Below are 18959 nucleotides of genomic sequence, written 5' to 3'. Positions count from 1 at the left end.
GCTTTTGCTCCCTGCTGGCTGCTCCAGATGTGGGGTCTGGTGGGTGAGACCCAGGGCACGGCAGAGGGGCTGCCCAGAGGGGTCTGTGCATCGCTGCATCTCCTTCAGAGTGATTGCTGAGCCATGGCACAGCCAGAAAAAAAAACAAACAAAAAAAAACCTGGAGAAGATTTGGACATCGATTTCTAGGATTTTTTTGCATCTTGGGGTCTCATGTCTATGTTTGTCCTTTTCCAGCTTTATTTTCTCCCTCCTTCCTGAGAGATTTCTTACAGATCGACGTGGTGGATATTAAACACATTAATATTAAACATGTTTAATATTGGTTTGATCATGGGGTTTTGTGCTAATCATGATGGATTTCCTGACAATAATGGATGTGATGCTGATCACTTTCATTGCTCAGTCCTCTGTGCCTTTTAATAATGGGGCAAATGCCAATGTCAAATCAGTCAGGTAATGCTTGATCGATTTTTTTAATGCAGTTTATTACTGTCTGGCTTTTTGTACAGGATGTTTTGAGTCTTGGATGTACTGTATTTTTTCCCTTTAGTAAATTAACTAGGTGATTGATGACTTTATATTTTTTTTGGAGTTCTGTATGTCGAGATGTTTCTAAAATTTACTGTTGAAATAAAAATAATGAGTTGTTTTTTCTTAAAAAAAGCACATGGGTTTTGTTTGAAATTATTTTTATTTTCTTATGTAAGCTGAATCAAAAGGCAGGAGTAGCAGGAGCTGTGATTTTGGCTTGGGTGCCAGAATCTGAACGTCTGTGCCTCCCTTTCTTCTCTTAGTCCACCAGGAGCTCTGGAGTTTTTGTTGCTGTTCCTTTGTCCTGACCAATTCTCTGCAGTCTCTCCAGCCCCAGCCAGGCCTGCAGACAAAATGTAAAACCTAATTGTCATAATATTTGAATGAAACCAAAGTCAGGATGAGAATAAAGCAGGTTTCACCAGCTGATTTCATTCTCTCCTTGCTGCTTTTCTTTTTTTTTTTTTTTTTTTTTTTTTTAATTTCTTGTCCTGGACATTTTTTTCTGCTTTCTTCAAAACTCAGCATTTGCTGCTTAACTCTCTGCCTCCACCAAGAATTTCTGAGCAAACTTTGTGAGTTTCCAGGAGCCAGAAAAGGACTCACCCAGTTCTTCAGTGTTCCTGATGATTTCCAGGGAGGGATCCCAGTCCAGCACGGGCAGCACAGCACACTCTAGTGTTGAGCCCTGCACATGGCTACTACTCATTTAATTTTACCCAAATTTTCCTGGTCTCTGCCTTGGATAATGTGTTCTGGTAAGTTAAGAAGCAAGGTGTGTTTTAAGGGTGGATTTTTTGTGTGCAAAGAGAGGAAGGAGGAGCAGCTTGGCAGGATGGAGGTGGCTGCTGGAGAAGGGTGGGAAAATTGAGGCTGAAGTTGGTTTGTAGCAGAGGCTGGGCTGGGGAAGAGGGGATGACAAAGGTAGTTCTCCTTTGATGATAAAAGTAATTTTTTTTTTTTTTCTGATAGTGTTTTATAAAGCCCAGAAACCAGGAGGTGGCAGAAGCCACTGTGGTTAAATTAAGGTGGTTTAAATGAAATATTTTGAGATACAAGAGAGCAGTTATCCCTTCAGAAGAAAATTTGTTTGCTGTACTGAATTTTCAGCCATCCCTGGTGTTTGGGTGGGAGTGATGTCAACCTGACAATCACAAAGTAAACCCTCTGTGATTTTGTTTAATAATGATGGATTAAAAACCTATTGGCCCTTCCCATTCCCTAGAATCTGAGGAAATTAGCTGTTGGTTTCCAGGCCATGGTGACTGGAGGAAGGGATGACGCCCATTGGGAAGGTGGCTGGAGGAGAGGGATGCAGCAATTCTCTGCTCAGCTGCTTTCTCCAGAGAGCTGATGAGAAAATTGTCTTCAGATGGGTGAAGAATGCTGATCTAATTCAATCCCTGTCCTCCTGGCAGGAGCAGCCACAGCTGTGGCCTGCTGCTCACAGATGCATCCTTAACCTGATTTAAGAAAATGCTCCTTAAGAGACTGAGACAGCACCACAAATTCCCAGAACTTTGGATTATTCTGTGAGTGTAATTTTGACTGTGAGCTGCCAGTGCTTCCTGCTTTCCATCACCATTCAGAAAAAGAGATTTACCTCTCTATTTCATGATGCACTTGGTGAGCTGGAGCATCGTGCACAGTTTCTGCTGTGTGTGCTGCTCGGGAAAAACCTTTAATTAGCGCAGATCCGGAGGAGAAAAGCCGGGCAGGTCTCCCTCTAGTGGTACGGATAAATCAGGGTTCTAATTAAATCTCTGCTCGCCGGGAATTCAAGCTCTGTGTCCGTACAGCACCAGGGTTTCTTCTTTTCCCATTGTGCGGGCACAGCTTCCAAGGAAATCCCTTGATAGTGCCAAACCTCTGCAGGGATTATGGTGAGGATAACCAGGATCCAGCTGGTTACAGCTTCACCTTCATTCCTCAGAGGTGGGATGAGCTAATTTCCCCCTGTTGGGGAAAAAGCATCAGTGTTTGAGATGTAAAAACTATTTACCTAGAGAGTTGTTTTGCAGATTTCCTAAAGCTTCTTCACTAGGACTTCCCAAAGTTCGTGACTGTTCTGCACCAGCTGATTTTTCAAAGGATCTTGTGTGGGTTCAGGAATTTTTTGGTGAGGAATAATGTGTTGGGCTGCAGAGGGCAGGTGCTCCCACTTGCTGGGATCCTGTGGCCACAGGAACACCAGTGGCACAGAAACTTCTTTGGGTTTGCATCCTCATTTCCTGTCTGTGCCTTCTGCTGGAGGGAGGGGGAGAGGGCAACAGCTTCATCTTGCTGCTGTTTGTCTTGTCAAAATCACATTCAGTGCATGGTGCTGCTTAAAAGTGACACAGCTCCATCTGATTGTGCACTTGGGATGAAAGTTCTGCATGGGTTTGGATGTGGGTTTGGATTCAGCTCCTGGCCTGAAGTTTCTCTCTGCCCAAGGGATAAAGTTTTGCCCCACAGCAGCATTCAGAGCCCTCTGCAAAGACAAAGTGGGGTTTCCAGGGTGCTCCTTTGAAGGAGGCACTTTTTTTTTTTTTTTTTTTTTTTTTTTGTCCTTGATGAAGAACTGAAAGCTGCAGCCCTGGAAAGGAGAAGAGAGGAACTGAAGTGTGTGAGTCCCAAAAGTCTTGTCCCTCCTGATCACAGCAGAGCCTGCAGCAAGTGTCCCTCAACCCAAGGCCATTGATCAGGCAGAAGTGGTCAATCCTCTGATATCTCCATCTTCCCATCATTTGGTATTTCCTAAAATAGTGTTAGTTCTGCAGGAAAGGGAGCTGAAATATCCAAGCCCCCGCCAAAAGCTCCATCTCTGGGCTTAGCTCCCTTCCCAGCCAGCTGTTAGTTTATTTAATATTATAGCCTTATATAAAATGCATTTGTGCTGCTGAAAGCACCTGAGGGAATGGGATCTCTAAGGAATCCTCTCTCTGTCTTAGCCCAGACCACTGGGCACACCAGCCCCAATTATTGCTGGGTGTCGCAAAAGACATTGAAAAGCAAGGAGGAGAGCTGTGAAGAGGGTCATTTCAGTGGCTCTTTCTCTCCTCTTCTTCTTTTTTTTTTTTTTTTTTTTTTTTCCTACCCCCAAGAAGGAAGTTAGAAAAGCAGAGCCCTCAAAGCCGCATTGAAAGGGTGACAGAGACGGGATAATGCGTAAGACCAGGGAAGGAATCTCAGAGCACTCGCCACGGTGTTTTAATGATCTGTTAACAATTGCCCCTTTCAGGGGAGAACATATGGTAGATGGTTTGCTTTAAAAAAAAAAAAAAAAAAAAAAAAAAGGACAAAAAAGAAAAAAAAGAAATTACTTCAGGAACTTAAATGATGGTGGAAAATGGTGGGGATTTGGGTGAAGAGCTGGGGGAGGGAGGCGCAGCCCCCGGACTGAGGGGATGTCAGATGATGAGAGGATGTCTGATAAAGCATCCCTGAGCACGGGGGCTTTGCTGGAGCCAGAGACCCCCAAAAAAAGCCGGCAGCCAAAATGAGGAGGGTGCTGCTAATCCCCAGGAAGCTACAGGGACCCTTGGGGACATGGGCTGGAGCATCCCCCCAGGCAGCTGGGGCAGGTGGTGGCAGTGCTCTGGCTGCACGCAGGTGGCCAGTGCTGTGAGGTTTCCCTGCTGTTACCTGCCTGGAGATCACTGCCTCTCTCCCACTGCAACCTGCTGCCACGAGTTTAAATCGTGGCTTGCCAAAATCACACAGGCAGGCTGGTGGTAGCTTGTCCTGCAGGGCTGGGCTGCAAACAAACTACTGGATTACAGCTGCAGTGTGTGAAAATACATTGATTTTTTTTTTTTTTTTTTTTTTAATGGGTTAGCAGGAGGGGCTGTGCTGCTTGTGGGCACCCCAGGTTCATTATACACCTGGACTTGGGGAAGCAGATGGTCCCATCTGGATATAAAATCGTGTTCTACCCTGCACTGTGGTAGTACAGGGAAGGAGAAGGCTCCAAATCAAAGGTTAGGAGTGTGGCAGATGGAGCCCAGTGCTGGATGAAGGGCTGGGAGAGGGGTGTGTGCAGCTGGGGAAAGCTGCCATGGGGCACCACACCTGCAGCATGGAGCAGAAGGGGGATGTAAAAATGTGGGAAGGGAGCAAGGGAATGGCAGAACTAGAGCAGAAGAAGGGATGATGCTTCCTGAGACTGAAAGAAGGGAGAAGATGGGAAGAGATGGGGTCATGCATGGGATTGATGTGGGGGCCACAAGTGCATTAAACCCTGTGGGCCAGTCATCACAGCACTGTAGGATGGCAAATGTGGATGGCTCAGCTGAAAGCAGCAATGGGAGGGTCATGAACCAGTCACCAGCAAGTGTGTGAGTGGGAAATATCAGTGGGAAAACATCCACACCACAAGTGTGAGTCATCAAACATCAACATCCCTCCTGGCAGAGGGGGTTTGGTTTCAGCAGTGACCCCTGCACCACGCTGGACACATCTCTCTGTGTTGGCAGTGACCTGGCACCAAATTCAGTGGGCAAAGAAGGGGTTAAAGCCCACCCCAGTCTTGCCCTGTCTCATTTTGAGGGCTTCAGTGAAGCTCTGTAGGGGGGTGAGGTGTGTGAGTCCCTTTTTTCCAGATGGGACAGGGTATTTCTTTTTGCTTCTCAAAAGCCAGCTCTGGTTGATTCTGCTGTGTTCTAACTCTGACCTCCCAATCAAGAGAGGAAAGCACATCTTTAATAATTTTTGGAGGCCATGAAGGACCATCTGACTGCTTTATGGGCAGCTGGGGAGTGAGGAGTTTCAGAGAGAGCCCATTTGAGCAGTTTGCTGTGTTTCTAACCCCATCAGGCATCAAAGTGCCAGAAGTTGTGTTTTTATCCCTGTAGGAATGAAGGGCTGGTCAGGAAGGTGGCAGACTGAGCTCAGCATATCCATGGTCTGTAATTATTCCCTGATGGCCAAAGGAGAGTTGATGCAAACAAAAACTGAAGCCCCAAATCTGGTGGCTGGTAAATTGACCACTGCCAGCTGGTGAAGCCTGAGATTCTGCCAGAGCTCATCAGAAACTTGCTGAGAAATTTAGAGATCTTGGAAAACCTGAGGGAGCTGTGCAACCCACCCTATCTGCCCAGGCTGGCAACAGGGTGGAGGAAAAACCCATTTTTTTCTGTCAGGTGAGACAGGCTGGGGCAGGGAGCCACTCTCCACAAATAGGAAGGAGAGTAAGCCTGGCAGAGCTGGGAGTGACAAGGGATAGTGGCTCCTAGAGAAGTGAGGACCTGGGAAAATGCTTGGATGGGTGAACAAACACTTTAAGGTAACAGATTTCACAGGAGCCACCTGTAGGCATCACAGACCAGTACCCAACTGATCCCTGTGGACTTATATTTGTTCCCTGCCTTTCCTCTCCATGGTATTCCTTTTCCTTTCCTCTCACCTATCCAGAGATAATCCAGGTGTTTTCTGTGATGCATTCTGATCCAGAGTGTCTCAGAACAGCTGTCTGCTCTTGCAGCCTTATGAAAACATCTCCTGTCTGCCTGTTTTGAGGGCACAAAATGATGGAGAGAGGTTTGTTGTTGTAGAGTGGGATGGCACACTGAAAACTCTTGGGTTTTCTATCAGGGTTTTCCTCTTCTGGTGAAGTGACAGCATCCCTATCCCAGGGCTTATTTCTCCTTGCACAGAATCATAGAATTATTTGGATGGAAGGAGTATTAAAGATCCTCTAGTTCCACTCTCCGCTGCCAGGGATTTCAGGGATGCCACCCACTACCCCAGGCTGCTCCAAGCCCTGTCCAACTTGGACACTTCCAGGGATGGGGCAGCCCCAGTTTCTCTGGGCAGTGTGTGCCATGTCCTCACCTCCCTCACGGTGAAGAATTCCTTCCCAGCATCCCGTCTAACCCTGCTCTTTGTCAATGTGAAGCCATTCCCTGTGTCCTGTCACTCCATGCCCTCATCCCAAGTCCTTCTCCAGTTCACCTGGAGTCCCTTCAGGCACTAAGGGGCTCTAACTCTCCCTGGAGCCTTCCCTTCTCCTGGCTGAACATCCCCAGCTCTCTCAGGCTGTCTCATAGCAGAGGTTCTCCCTTCCCTTGGAGCATTTTCGTGGCCCCGAGGGACATTCTGATGCGCGGTAACAGGTGCTGAGGACTGGCCATACCGGCTCACTCGGGAGCTTCCACTCCTCCGCTGCCCATTAAACGCACAGACCGCGCTCTACTGTGTCCAGGTCAGCTCTCAGGAGGTACTTAGCGACTTTCCTTCCGTCCCAGGGCATTCCTGATCCCTGCCCGCGGCCGATTCCCTCCCCGGGGCTGCGCTGCTGCGCCCGCCGTGCGCTCCGTCGGGAAGCTCCGGGGGACGCGCTCCAGCAGCCTCTGCCTCGCCTTTCCTCTCCAATCCTGTTGTTTTATATATATATATATATATATATATATATATACACATTCCTTTTTGCGCCCCTTCTTCTCCCACTCTTGTAGGAAAAGGAGGGAGCCGGGGGGAGGAAGGGAGAAATATTGTTTGAATTCACAAAGGGGGGCATCTGGTGCACCTTGCGCCTGGCATCTGTGCTCCTTGTGTCCCGAGCAGCGCGCTCGCACCGGGGCGAGGGGCAGGAGGGGCCGGCGTGCATCTGTTGGGCGCCACAATAAAGTCACAAAAACAGCGGCGCGGGCCCGGCCCCGCCGCGCTGCCCTCTCAAAGAGGGGACGCGGGGCTGCGGCTCCCAGGTATTATGAGCGGGGTAGGTAGGGCCGGGGCAGCAGCTGCTCCGCCGACCCGCCCGACATATGGCAGCGCAAATCACGGTCCCTCCTGAGCAGGGAGCGGGGGAAGGACGGGCCAGGTGCCTCCGCCGTGCGCTCGCCGCTGCCGCCGCATCACCGGAGCGCACCGGCGGCCCCGGGGTGGGCGGTGGGCGCGGAGCGGCCGGAGGTCCCCGGACCCTGGGGTCACCCCTAGGACCGAGAGCGGGTCCAGCCTTATCTGCCCTCCCCTCTGCCGAGCAAACAGCCCCCGGCTCGCGGGCGGACGGGCTGCGGCCGTGCCCCGGCTCGCCAAACGTTCCCGACGCCTGGCAGGCGAGGGATGCGCCGGGGCCGCTCTGGTTACCATATGTTTTCAATAAAATAAGACAAATAGGGCCGGGAGATAGGGATTGCAGTAAAGCTGTTATAAAGCAGCATAAACCAGGCCAATGTAAACGGCAGCGGGGCCCCTCCTGGAAGGGCCGTTGGGTGCCAGCTCCGCACCGGGCGGCCCGGCCAGGTGTGAGCGGGAGCCCGCAGCGGTGCCCCCGCAGGTTTTTATCACGTTCGTGGTAATATGGTGCTTGTTATGCTAACTATGAGTAAACATCCCCGGCCGGGCTTTGTGGCGACGGGAGGGAGTTATCGGAAAGTGGCAGTGGGAAGGTGATTTAACAATAAAGTTGTCTTGTTTGCCAGCAGGTGATGTCTGCCCCCAACCCCATGATTAATGCTTCCCAAAGTACTCCACTTTACAATCTCTTGTAATTATTTATTAAACGAAATCTATTTATTATTATTTTAGCAAACAGCGGTACCAGGTGGGGCTTTCTTTTCCTCTTCAGCTTTTGTTTGAAGGACGTTTGAAGTGGGCAGTCTGAGGCTTGGAAACTCGCTCGCCAGATTTTTTTGTCATCCAATTGCACAGGCACAAAAAAAAAAAACCCCAACCCCGCCGGGCCCTTCCTATTCATCCTCCGCTGCCCTCCGAGCCGCCCCTCGAGAAGGGGCGCCCGAGCCGCCGCGGTGGCCGCCCCCCCTCGGCACCCTCCCCCGCCCTCCCGGCGGGGCTGTCCGCCCGCCGCACCGCGCTCCTGGAGAGGCAGCGCGCACAGCCCCACACCGCCGCGCATCTCTCCGGCCAAGGCCACCCCGGGGGACCGGGGACCGGGCCGGGCAGGGGGAGCTGCCCCACGCCCCGCCACTGCCCAGCGGGGCCGCTCCGGCCGCTCCCGGCACAGGGATCCCCGACCGGGATCCGCCGCGCCGCTTTGGTGAGGGAGAGGGGGGACTCCCGCCCCGCCAGCGCTGCGCCCTCCCGGCGCCCTGCCCGCACCCCCGGGGGCGTCCTGCCGTGCAGGGGGAGCCCGGCCCCGCCACTCCCGGTCCCTCGCCCTCCGCCGGGGAAAGAAGCCCCGGGCCCGGGGCGCTCCCTCCGCCCGCAGCAGCCGGTGCGCAAAAGTTCCCGCACCGAGTTTTGCGCACCGAGCTCCGGTGGGAGCGAGGCTGCCCCCGGGCCCAGCGCCGGGCAGACGGGGCGGGGGTGGCCTCGGGCCTTGGGAGAGCCCTTCCCCCGCGGGATCCAGCCTCTGTTTCCCTCGTGGGGGCAAAATCACTACGCGTGTGGGGGCTGGAGAACGGCGTCCTGTCCCCTCCGTGCTGGCGCAGCGCAGCGCCCACGGCTCCGCCGGTCCATGCGCGGGGGGCGCGGGGATGCTCCCGGCGCTGCGGGGGCGAGGAGAAGGGATCGGAGGGAATGTGGCGGGAGTGCCCCCGCGGCGCCGGGGCAGCGGGAAGTGGCTGTGGCTGTGCCGAGGGGAGCGGAGCCGGAGCGGTGCCGGCTGGACCCTCACGTCTGGCACCGGAGGAGACACCGCCGGATCAGGGCGCTCCGGGGCTCGGCGGTCCCCGTGATACTCAGCCGAGCTCTGGGGAGCCCTCTGTCCCCGCTGGGCCCCTTCACCCCGCCCCGATCCCCCTGCACCCCGGAGAGCGGCTCAGCCCCCCGGCGGGGTCACGGCTCGGCCCGGGGGTCCCGTCCCGGGGAGGGCTGGCGGGCAGGGGCGGGGGGACGCGGCGTGGGAGCCAGCGGGGTCTGGCGTGGCGGGGCCGGGGCAGCGGGCGGTGCCGAGGCCGGCACGCTCCCGTCGGGCTGATAAGATAAAAGCGTGCCAAGGGGTGGGTGCGGGCGGGGGGGCGCACACGCCGCCCGGCCGGGAAATCCCCATTGTGTGCCGGCCCTATATATAGGGGCTTAACTGCAGTCGTGTGCCGGCGGCACAAACCTCTTCTCCAGGGACAGCGGGGAGCGCAGCCAGAGCGGCTCTTGTGCCCCGCAGCCTCAGCAGACACAGCGGCGGGGGACAGGGCTCTCCCAGGCCTGCCAGGCGCGGGGTTGGCTTCTCAGGATGGCCCCGCAGAGCGACCGCTCGCCGGACGAAGGGCAGCCGTATTTCGGGGGTGCCGAGGACCCCTCCTCGGGGGCCGGCGGGGGCTCCGCGGGCAGCCGGGGCGCCTCGCCGGCCCGCAGCGCGCTGGCCCCGCGGGACACGGCGGCCCGCAGGAAGGGGAAGGCGCGGAGGGGCCGCGGCAAGGCGCGGAACGAGGGTTTGCTCAGCAAGCAGAAGAGGAGCCGGCGCATGAAGGCGAACGACCGGGAGAGAAACCGCATGCACCACCTCAACTCCGCCCTGGACGCGCTCCGCAGCGTCCTGCCCACCTTCCCCGACGACGCCAAGCTCACCAAGATCGAGACGCTCCGCTTCGCCCACAATTACATCTGGGCGCTCACGCAGAGTCTCCGCCTGGCCGAGCAGAGCCTGCCCGAGCCCCCCGCGCCGCCGCCGCCCCCCGCCGCCTCCCCCGGGCCCTGGGACTCGCCCTGCCCCGCGGCCCCGCCGCCCTGCGCCCTGCGCCGCGGCCCAGCCGCCTTCCCCGCCTTCCTCTGAGCCCTCTGCCCCGCCAGTGTCCCCCCGCTGTCCCCCCGCTTGTGGCCTTGGAGGAGCCGGGAGCTCCGGTCCCTCCCGCCCCGTCCCGTCCCGCCCGGCTGGAAAGCGCAGCCGAAAAAAACAAATCACGGTTTTGTACTCGTTGACGGTAAATTATATTAATTTGTCGCTATCGGTATTTATTGATTATATTTCGTAACAAATATGTATTTTGTATATAAGAGTATTTTTAGCAGCGGTGCTCCCGCTGTCTGTAGCCGCCAGCTATATTTTGGGATTTCTGAAGAAAAAAAGAAGAGGAAAAAAAATAAAGCGTGTCGCGGCCAGACCTCCTCTTGTGCGACGCCGTGTTTTTATCACCGAGGGGCTCGGTGCGGTGTGCCAGGTGCGGGGTCCCTCCCTTGCGGGGTTCTGTCGTTCCTTGTGCGCCCGTCGAGGCCCGCGCTCGGATTTAAAACCGATTTAAAACTCTGCAGGTGCCTTTTCACCGTCTCCAGATGAGGTGTGCCCGGCTGCGGGGCTGTTTTGAGGACATCCCCAAGCCGACCCCATCCTCCCCGGGGGTGAGTTTAGCCGGGGGCAGAAGCAGCAGCCAAAACCTGAATCCCTGAGCGGGGACGCGGGGAGCGTCAGGCCAGCTAAAAGCTCAGGAGATGGGAAGGGCACTACCTCACCACCACGGTGAGAAGAGAAGCCGCATGAATTCCCGGCGCTCTCCTGCCGGGACTCAATTTGTAGCTGGTAGATTTACGGCCAGGCCGCCTCCCCGCTCCGCGCTGCCCCGGCGGGGCGGCCGCCGCTAGACAAAGCGGCCCGCGGGGCCAAAAGCCCATTGTGATGCTAATTGTTCTCAGCTGAGCCCGTTTGCCCGCGGCAAAGAGACGCTATTGAGGCAATTTGTAGAACAAAAGAAATTTGGTTATTGCAAACAAAGCTGCACGCACAAACAACTCTGCCCTCGCCGCAACAACCTCCCCTTCCCGCACCGCAGCGAGCGAGGCGAGAGCGGAACCTGAGCGGGCACGGCAACACGGGGTGCTTGATTCGCCGCTTCCAGGGGGAGACGACCATGGGGAACCCCTCCCTGAGCCGTCCAGGAGCTCTGGAGGGGGCAGGCCCGGTGATTTGGGCAGGGCTGGGTGCCGGTGGGTGCGGGAGCGATGCGCGCTCGGCCCCGTCCCCATCCCTGTCCCCATCCGCGGGCTCTGGCCATGGTGCTGAAGGCCGGCCGGGGGCACGGAGCGCTTCTCCCGGGTCTGCCCGAGCCCCTCCCGATGTGTCTCTGCCCGGAGTTTTTGGGGTGCTGTCCATTCAGGTGGGATGGCTCTGGTGCTAACTCTGCTGGTCAGGGAACGCACGGTGGATTTTGGAGAAGCAGTGAGCTCTTACTCGTGCACTTGATGCGCCCTCGCTCAACAAACAGTCCCACGGAGAGGAACCGCAGGTGTCCCACACACCTGGAAAAAGGAGCGAGGGCGCACGGTGCCAGTGTTGACAAGCAAGGTGAGCAGATCTCGCTTTCTACTTGAGATTTTTTGGAGATCTGCACTTTCTGCTGTCTCCTGCCACCTGTCCATCTCTGCAGAGCCCCCCTAGTCACTGCTTTGAGAAGAAACACCCGCATTTCTGGGGAAGCATAGGCCATGGGGCAAGGCTGAGGACTCGGAAAAGGCCGTGTGCTCCTATCTCTGTGTGTACCCTTATAGTCCTGAACGTGATCTATCTGTGTCGTAGATCAGATAGGCAGAATGAAAGACCTAATAGTATTCCTGCCCCTTCCCCCCCTTCCTGGCTGAATTGTGTATTGTTTTCCTACTCCAACAGTCTGCAAAGTGCTCCAAGGCCTCTGTGTGTGGCCACAGGCGAAACACCGTCATTATTTGGGTGATAAAATCATTTAATGTTTTCCCTGCTAGTGCAGCTCCAGCCCGGTATCTCCCTACAGGAGGTATCGTATTGCCCCGGCTATCTGCATGTACCGTGGGACCGGGGAGGATCACAACACACTCACTTAGCCCCAAAAGCAGCAAAAAATGGCAAAAGAGAGCTCAGGGTGGGCACGGGCAAGACAAGGAGCGAGAAGAGCACGGCAGTGAAGTGCAGGTATTACAGAAGTTCACGAAGGTGTTTGTGCTGCTGTGTTTTCAGAAAGGGGTCGCCACAGTGGGTTTTACAATATTGCAGATATTTTTTTTCTTTTCTGGAGACTTAGGGTGCTTCTGGTCTTCCAGCCGTGGGGCTGTAGGTTGGGGGTGGATAAGGGGAGGGGGGGGCAGATTTACTACCTCTGGAGAACTAGTGACTTCTTTAGGGGCTTGAATGCGGTTTTTTTTCTCTTTGCCTCCACATTATTAGGTTAATCATTGCTTGAACCGGTTGCTATGGTTTTGGCAAACCCATGGAAACTTGATAATGAAGACTGAAAGAGTCCTTTTCCATTTATCTTTTCTCTATGTTTAGTGCATGATGGTCTCATTTCTCTTGACGGGGCTGTCCCAGCGCCAGTGCCCGGCTTTTATGAGCACGGCTGCTGTAATGGCCTCCGGATTTTTTGATGTGGGAGAAACAGGTGGCTGCTGGGACCGCGGCCGTTCCGGAGGCACGGGCTTGTGCCCTCGCATATTCACAGGTGACAGGATGAAAACCAGCTTCACCCGGGCCCTGACACGTTTGGTTGGTGAAATCCCACCTCAAGTGAACTATTTTTGCATCACTGCAGCTTGGTGTTTTCATGCCCTCAATATTCAATTTTATGTCTCGGTCTGTTTGGGCAAGACAGTCTAAACACCAGTTGGACTTGATGATTTTAAAGGTCTTTTCCAACCTTGACAGTTCCACAGTTTTATGATTTTTTTGAGTATGTGACACTACAATTTATTACAGAAATAAGGAGATTTTATACCTGTCTCGCTCTGAGTCTTCCCTCTGCCCTATGGCTGCTGAACTCCGAGCCTCCTACAACAGTCCCAATGCTCTGTTCTAGTCAAGGTTAAAACGGGGGATTGAGGATAGCAAGCAGCTGAAAACAGAGGCTGTAAATTATTTGCGTGGTTCAGAGAGGCCAGGCTCATTGTCAGGGCCAGCGAAGGGGAAACCCCCAGGTCCTTCCCTCAGCACCACTCATCCCCCTCCTCCTCGCTCCTGCTCGGCTCCCTCGTGTCTGAAGGCTGCCGAGAAAATGAAGGTGATTCCCATAATCCCAGGGCAATTCCTTTGACCTCAGGCCTCCACTCCGAGCTCTAAATAAGGCTTTAAGTGAGTTGCTTCCTGCCCTCTCACATTGTCTGCCTCTGACACTGCAGTCAGGTTCCGAGGAGGAGGAGGAGGCTGCAAACCGCTGCCTGATCCTTCCAGCGCACTGGGAGCCAGCGGGGGCTCCTGGAAGAAGGGCAGAGACCCTCTCAGCTCCTCCAAAGTGCACGGGGGCAGGGATAGTGTCCCCCAGAAGCGCTCCTGTGCCGGGATGCTGGGCTGCGGCTGCACCGCCCGCGCGTTTCGGTGTAGCCGTGCCTGCCGGCAGAGAAAAGGCGAAGAATCGGGATTCTTTCACATGATCAGCCTTCAAAAGTCTGCCTTTCCCCCCCCTCCTCCCAGCTATAATGACAATCCAAAGAGTTCCTGATAGGGTTTTAAAAGATGCTTATTCATTCACCGTCCACCAAGCATGAAAATCCAGCTCATTTGTTCATTTGTAGCCATTCTTCGCCCAAACGACCCCACAGGGGCTGAAGCCTGTTGCCGAAAACTTGTCACTCACACTTTTAACTTCTTTTTGTTGTACTCCTCTTTATTTCATTCTTCTGGGTCCCCACCTCCGCCACCACCCCACCCTCTCCTCCGGTCACAAAGGCAAGTCTGGGAAGCTCTTTAAAGCCGCAGTGCCCCCTTTTAAAAAATCAATACAAAAAAAAAAAAAAAAAAAAAAAAAAAAGAGCAATGGCTGAAAGGAGATCCCAAGTTTGTGTAAGGAAGGGGGAGACTCCATCCTGTCCAGCACAGACGGGGAGCGCAGGAGGGGGTGTGGTACTGGGTGCCAGCACCCCTAAGGCACCTTAAGCCTTGCTTAAGCACCAAACTTATCTCTGAGCAGGTGCTGTGTGCTTGTGAATCTCAGTCCGTGGCTGGCTAGCTGGACTCTTCTCAGACTATCTCGCATGCTCTTCCTTCCCCTTGGAGGAGGTGTGTGATAACACCCCCAGCATCTTTCTCCATCCCTGGACACGCAGTGTCCTTTGGTGTATTTTTTTTTTTTTCAGTGTCGCCTTTGCTTGGGTCACTCTGCCTCCCTAGTTATTCTCTTACCTGAAATGTCCCTAGAAAACCTGTGTTGAGGCAAGCAGGAGTTTTTTTCTGCCCCTCTATGCTCCATTCACCCCAAGAGCTGTGTTTGCTGGGCGAGAGCAGAACGCTGGGGATGAAACATTTGGAATCACCTCATCCACCCCATCATCGCTGGGGATTCTGCCTGGTCAAAGCTTCTCTCCCTTCAGCGTGAGGGACAAGCAGAAGTTTCGTGCTTAATGGTCCCCACTGATATTTCTGACTGCATTTAACCCTTGAAGCCAGGGGTTGTGCAGCTGCAGCCATGAAGAATCGCTGCCCTTTGTCTTCGTTTCAGCCAGAGCTGTGAGGCTTTACCTCATTTTCCTGGGGCCTCAGATGTGATTTTGCTTTGTGCAGCTCTGCCTGGCATGGGGAATCACATCTCCACCTCTAGCCTAAAGGCTGTGGATGAAATGTGGGCTGCTCACCCAGGTTCAGTTGTTATTTCAGCTCGACACTGCAGGGAAATTCTCTCTCCTTCTTTCCCACCTTGTGTTCACAAGCAGAGCTCATTTCTTTTCATTCTCAAGGCACCCCATCCTCAAATTTCAGTGCCACCAATATGTCCTGGTATAAAGGGAGGTCTCCTCTCCTGAAGGAGAAAAGAGAAACCTTCTCCCTGTCATCTCCTAGGTACCAATCCATCATCCCCAGGTGCCAGGCACCAGGGCCCAGGCACAAGCAGGTTGTTTCAGGCACTGAGACCTCACTCCTGCGGGACAGGGGGAAGATTAATGGGGCAGGTGCTGGTGCCCAGAGCTGGCTCTGGCCCTGATAAGGTGGGAGCTGAGATAGCACTGGGTCAATACTCAGCGGTGGCCACCTGGAGCTGCGGCTGGAGCCACCTGAGGGGCTCCAGGGAGGAGAAGGGCACGGGGGGTCTTTCCCAGCTGTGTCCTGGGGCAGATGCAGCTGCTGGAGCTCACCACATCTCCTTGTGCCTGCTCCTGGCTGGAGCCCCGGGCCTCCCCCAGCCATCTGTTCCCCCCTGCCCTGCTCCCACCCAGCAGCTTTCTCCACACAGCCCTGCTCCTGGGGCAAAGCCAAGGTTTCAGCCTCCCCCAGCGTTAATAATTCCCGAGGGATCGCAGCGCTCCCATTTATCACCCTTCCTCCAAACCCCAGCTGTTATTTATGTGCGTGCCCCCCTCGCCTTTCCCAGTGCTCTGCTATGCCCTCGCTGCATCCCGTGGTGCCCCAGTGTCCCCACATTTTGGCAGGAGGGGTGTTTTTGATTGTGAGGGTCCCATCATCAATCGTCCCCACTCGAGGCACCAGAGCTCGCAGATAAATGGTGCTGCTGGCTGCACGCTTTCAAACCCTGAAAAAGCACCTGTTGCTGGAAAAAACTGCAACCCAGGTTATCCAAAGCCAACTGTGGTTGGAAAAGCTGCTTAATAAACCCTGATGGGGTTCATCCTCGCCTGCTCGTGGAACTTGGTTTTGTTGAACATTTATTTGGTGGTGGGTGAGTGCCATGGGAGGAGTCTGCCAAATTTTATTAATATTTTCTTTGAGGAGCAGCGTGCTTCTGGCTGCAGATTACTTACTCCTGCCCTAGGGATCTGTAGCTGGAGATGTCCCTGCCTTGCCCAGCTCACTTTATCTCAGTGACCTGGGAGATTGACAGATCAGCCTGCCCTGGGGGTGCAAATAGCAAGGCTACAAATCCATTTTTTTGAGTGCACTTGCACCACCACAAGAGGAGTCTTTTGGAAGGTTTTCTCCTTTTCCCATGGTCTGTCCCTGCTGGCTTGTGGGATGCTGCGCCGTCCCGGCTGCCCCACGCCGGGCTGCACGGCCGATTAGGGACCCTCTTTGTCACCTAATTGGATTTTTCTCCCCTTGTTAGCCCGCAATGAAAATGTCACGGGCTGCAGGGAGGTGCCCATTCATCTCGAATTAAATTCGGTCCCCTCTCGGGCGAGGCGCGCCGCTATTCACCCCGCAGCAGGCAGCTGCCGCTCACCGGGGATGCGAGGGTGGGCACCGGGACAGGGGAAGATGCCGGTGCTCGGCTGGACACGGAAGGATCGGGGTCTCTTCTCTCTCCAGGTGGTCCCCCAGGCTCGCTGCGGGATTTGTGCATGGCAGTGCTTTACCAGGAGGTGGTGCTGGGATCCTGCGCCCTTGGCCTTGGCCGGGATTTGGGAGCTCTGCCTTTTCCAGGGAGCCATCGGGGGTCGGGGGAGGCGATGCTGGGTCACGGCAGGAGGGCGAGGAGCCCTCCACAAGGTGCCGATGGAAAAGCAGGGAGCTGTGGTTCAGAAAGGGAAGAACCCTTTCCCCGGAGCAACAACCCGGGGAAGCCTCAGGGAAGGACAGACCCCAATTTCTGCCTGAAGAGCGGCGTTTTGGGGATTTTCCCATCCCCTAAGCTCGCTCACGAACCCCAAACCCCACTGCAGTCAGGGGAAGGGACCCCAAGCAAGCGATGCTGCAGCCAGCATGTGTTAGGGAGGGTTTCTGAGCCGAGCACTGACAAGTCTCTCGCACTCCGGGTTGTGGAAGGGTGTTTCATAAACCGCAATTACAGAGCTGTCAGCCCCCCAAATGCAGCCGCTCTGTAAAACCCGAGCTCAGGTCAGGGCGTCCTGGCCACCAGGAAAGCGATGGGGAGGTGATGGAGCAATCACCTAATTGCTTACCTAAGGGCTACACAAATGTCCCGGTAAGAGATGTTAAATAAGAAAGAGCAGGGCTTTTTTTGAGTGCACCGTCTGACTAGAGAAGGTGAAATTATTTGTGGCAAACAATGGTGTTGATAACTTTTTCCGTTCCTCGCTTTCCTGCGAGTAAACATCTATTCTTACTTTTATAAAAGCCTCCAGCGGCCAGGATTGTTTCTGTCCCGACTGGATGCCTCCCAGCCGGGGAAAGAGCTTTCCTGTTGCCTGCCCAAATTCCTCCTCAGTGATCTGCTAAAGCCCAAAGCGCCCTTACCTTTCCCGGAACCGCCCTTGCACCCGAAAACCTCTGTGACCTAAACTTAGCAAAAAGCAGATGAAGGAGCTCTGGGGCTCCCCAGGGAAAATTAACGATGTGCAAACAGATGGATACTCACAAAATTGTTTTTTTTCCTTGCTCTCTTCCCCTCTCTGCTGCTGACATATATATTTGGAGAGACACTTGGAAAAATGTACCCCTGGGTGTGAGAGATTCGGGATTTTTTCAGGGGTTCATCAGTGCTCAGAGAAGGTGATGGACGGGGAGGAGGAGGAGGATAAGGGGTCTGTGGGAGCACTGGGAAGGAAAGACCATTAATTTCCTTGCTCAAATGACTTCTGCCAGTGTTGCCTGGGAACTGGGATCCTCAAAATCCTGTGGACAAGCAAAGCCAAGCCATGTAGGTGAGCTCCCTGCTGCCTTGGCTCACAGCATGATTGCATCACTGGCCAGAGCTCCTGCTCCAAGATATTTTTATTGCCTGGGAACCAGGCTGAGGAAAGGTGTGGCTTGTTTTTATTTTTTTAATTCTTTTTTCCTTCCCTATCTTTATTTGACCAAATCCAGGAAAACCCAGGGGATGCCTTACACTTTGGAGCAGCACAACGGGCTCTGCTTTGCAGGCAGCTCCAGGCAGTTCACAGGGTCACAGAGATGCTGCTCACAGCCCACTTTCCCTCAATTTTCAGTCAATTTTCGTGTGCCTCAGGTTCCCTGGAGCAGAGGTTGGGGGAACCCAGGGGAGCCCTGCAGGAAGGAGCTGCTGTTGTGTCACAGCCAGAGGTTTCTTGGCACACACTGGGAACCCCCGAATATGCTGCAGGACAATACATCAAGAGGGTGAAAAAAAACCCAACAATGTCTCAGGAAGCAGCCCAGGACACTGCAGGGAAGGAGCCTGATTTAGACCATTTCCTGGCCTGAAGGTCTGTGCCATGGCATGGCTGTGCCTGTCCTGTCCAGATTTGTCACCAGAGTGGCTGAACGAGATGGTTTGCAGCTCCACAGATATTTCTTCATCTACTTATCTGTCAGTTTTTTGTTATTCCATCAAACTGCTCAGTTTTTGTATTTGCACTATTCCCAAGCAGGCTGGCCCAGGCAGAAATAAAATCTGCTAATGGTTGTGGAGAAACCTGTGGGAGGTGTCTGATGAGAGAAAAGATGCATTTCTTGTACAACTCACCAGTTTTGCCTCCTGTGGCCTGAGTTTGTGCCCTGGCAATGTTTTGCCACCTCTCCTTCCCCCAGCCCTGGCTTTGGTGTGGGGATGACCTGGTTTTGCTGCAGAAGCTGGGATTTGCAGAAAGCAAATTAAAAATCCAAGCAGCTGGGAGGGGAAGGGGCTGCACTGCCTTTCCCACTGCTCCCCTGTACTTTTCACCCCAGCAAGGTCAACCCTGTAAAATACAGAGAGGGGAACACTGTGGCTTCTTGAATATTGTTGGTGTGACCCCTCCCAGGATAATCTCACCAGAACAGAGTTTGGGAGAGGCAGGGTTGG

General features: G+C 54.2%; 1 protein-coding gene across 1 annotated transcript; it reads left to right on the top strand.

Moving 5' to 3' along the window:
- The first annotated feature begins 9524 nt into the window (after positions 1 to 9524).
- NEUROG3 (neurogenin 3) lies at positions 9525 to 10503 on the top strand. The gene has a single exon (XM_056494975.1). It carries the CDS (start codon positions 9647 to 9649, stop codon positions 10184 to 10186), a length of 540 nt encoding a protein of 179 aa, XP_056350950.1. The 5' UTR covers positions 9525 to 9646; the 3' UTR covers positions 10187 to 10503.
- The last annotated feature ends 8456 nt before the right edge of the window (positions 10504 to 18959 follow it).

This window comes from Oenanthe melanoleuca, chromosome 6 (genome assembly GCF_029582105.1).
Source record: "Oenanthe melanoleuca isolate GR-GAL-2019-014 chromosome 6, OMel1.0, whole genome shotgun sequence".
Taxonomy (NCBI): Eukaryota; Metazoa; Chordata; class Aves; order Passeriformes; family Muscicapidae; genus Oenanthe; species Oenanthe melanoleuca.
The sequence above is the reverse complement of the archived record's forward strand: the minus strand, read 5'-3'. Positions and strand labels throughout refer to the sequence as shown.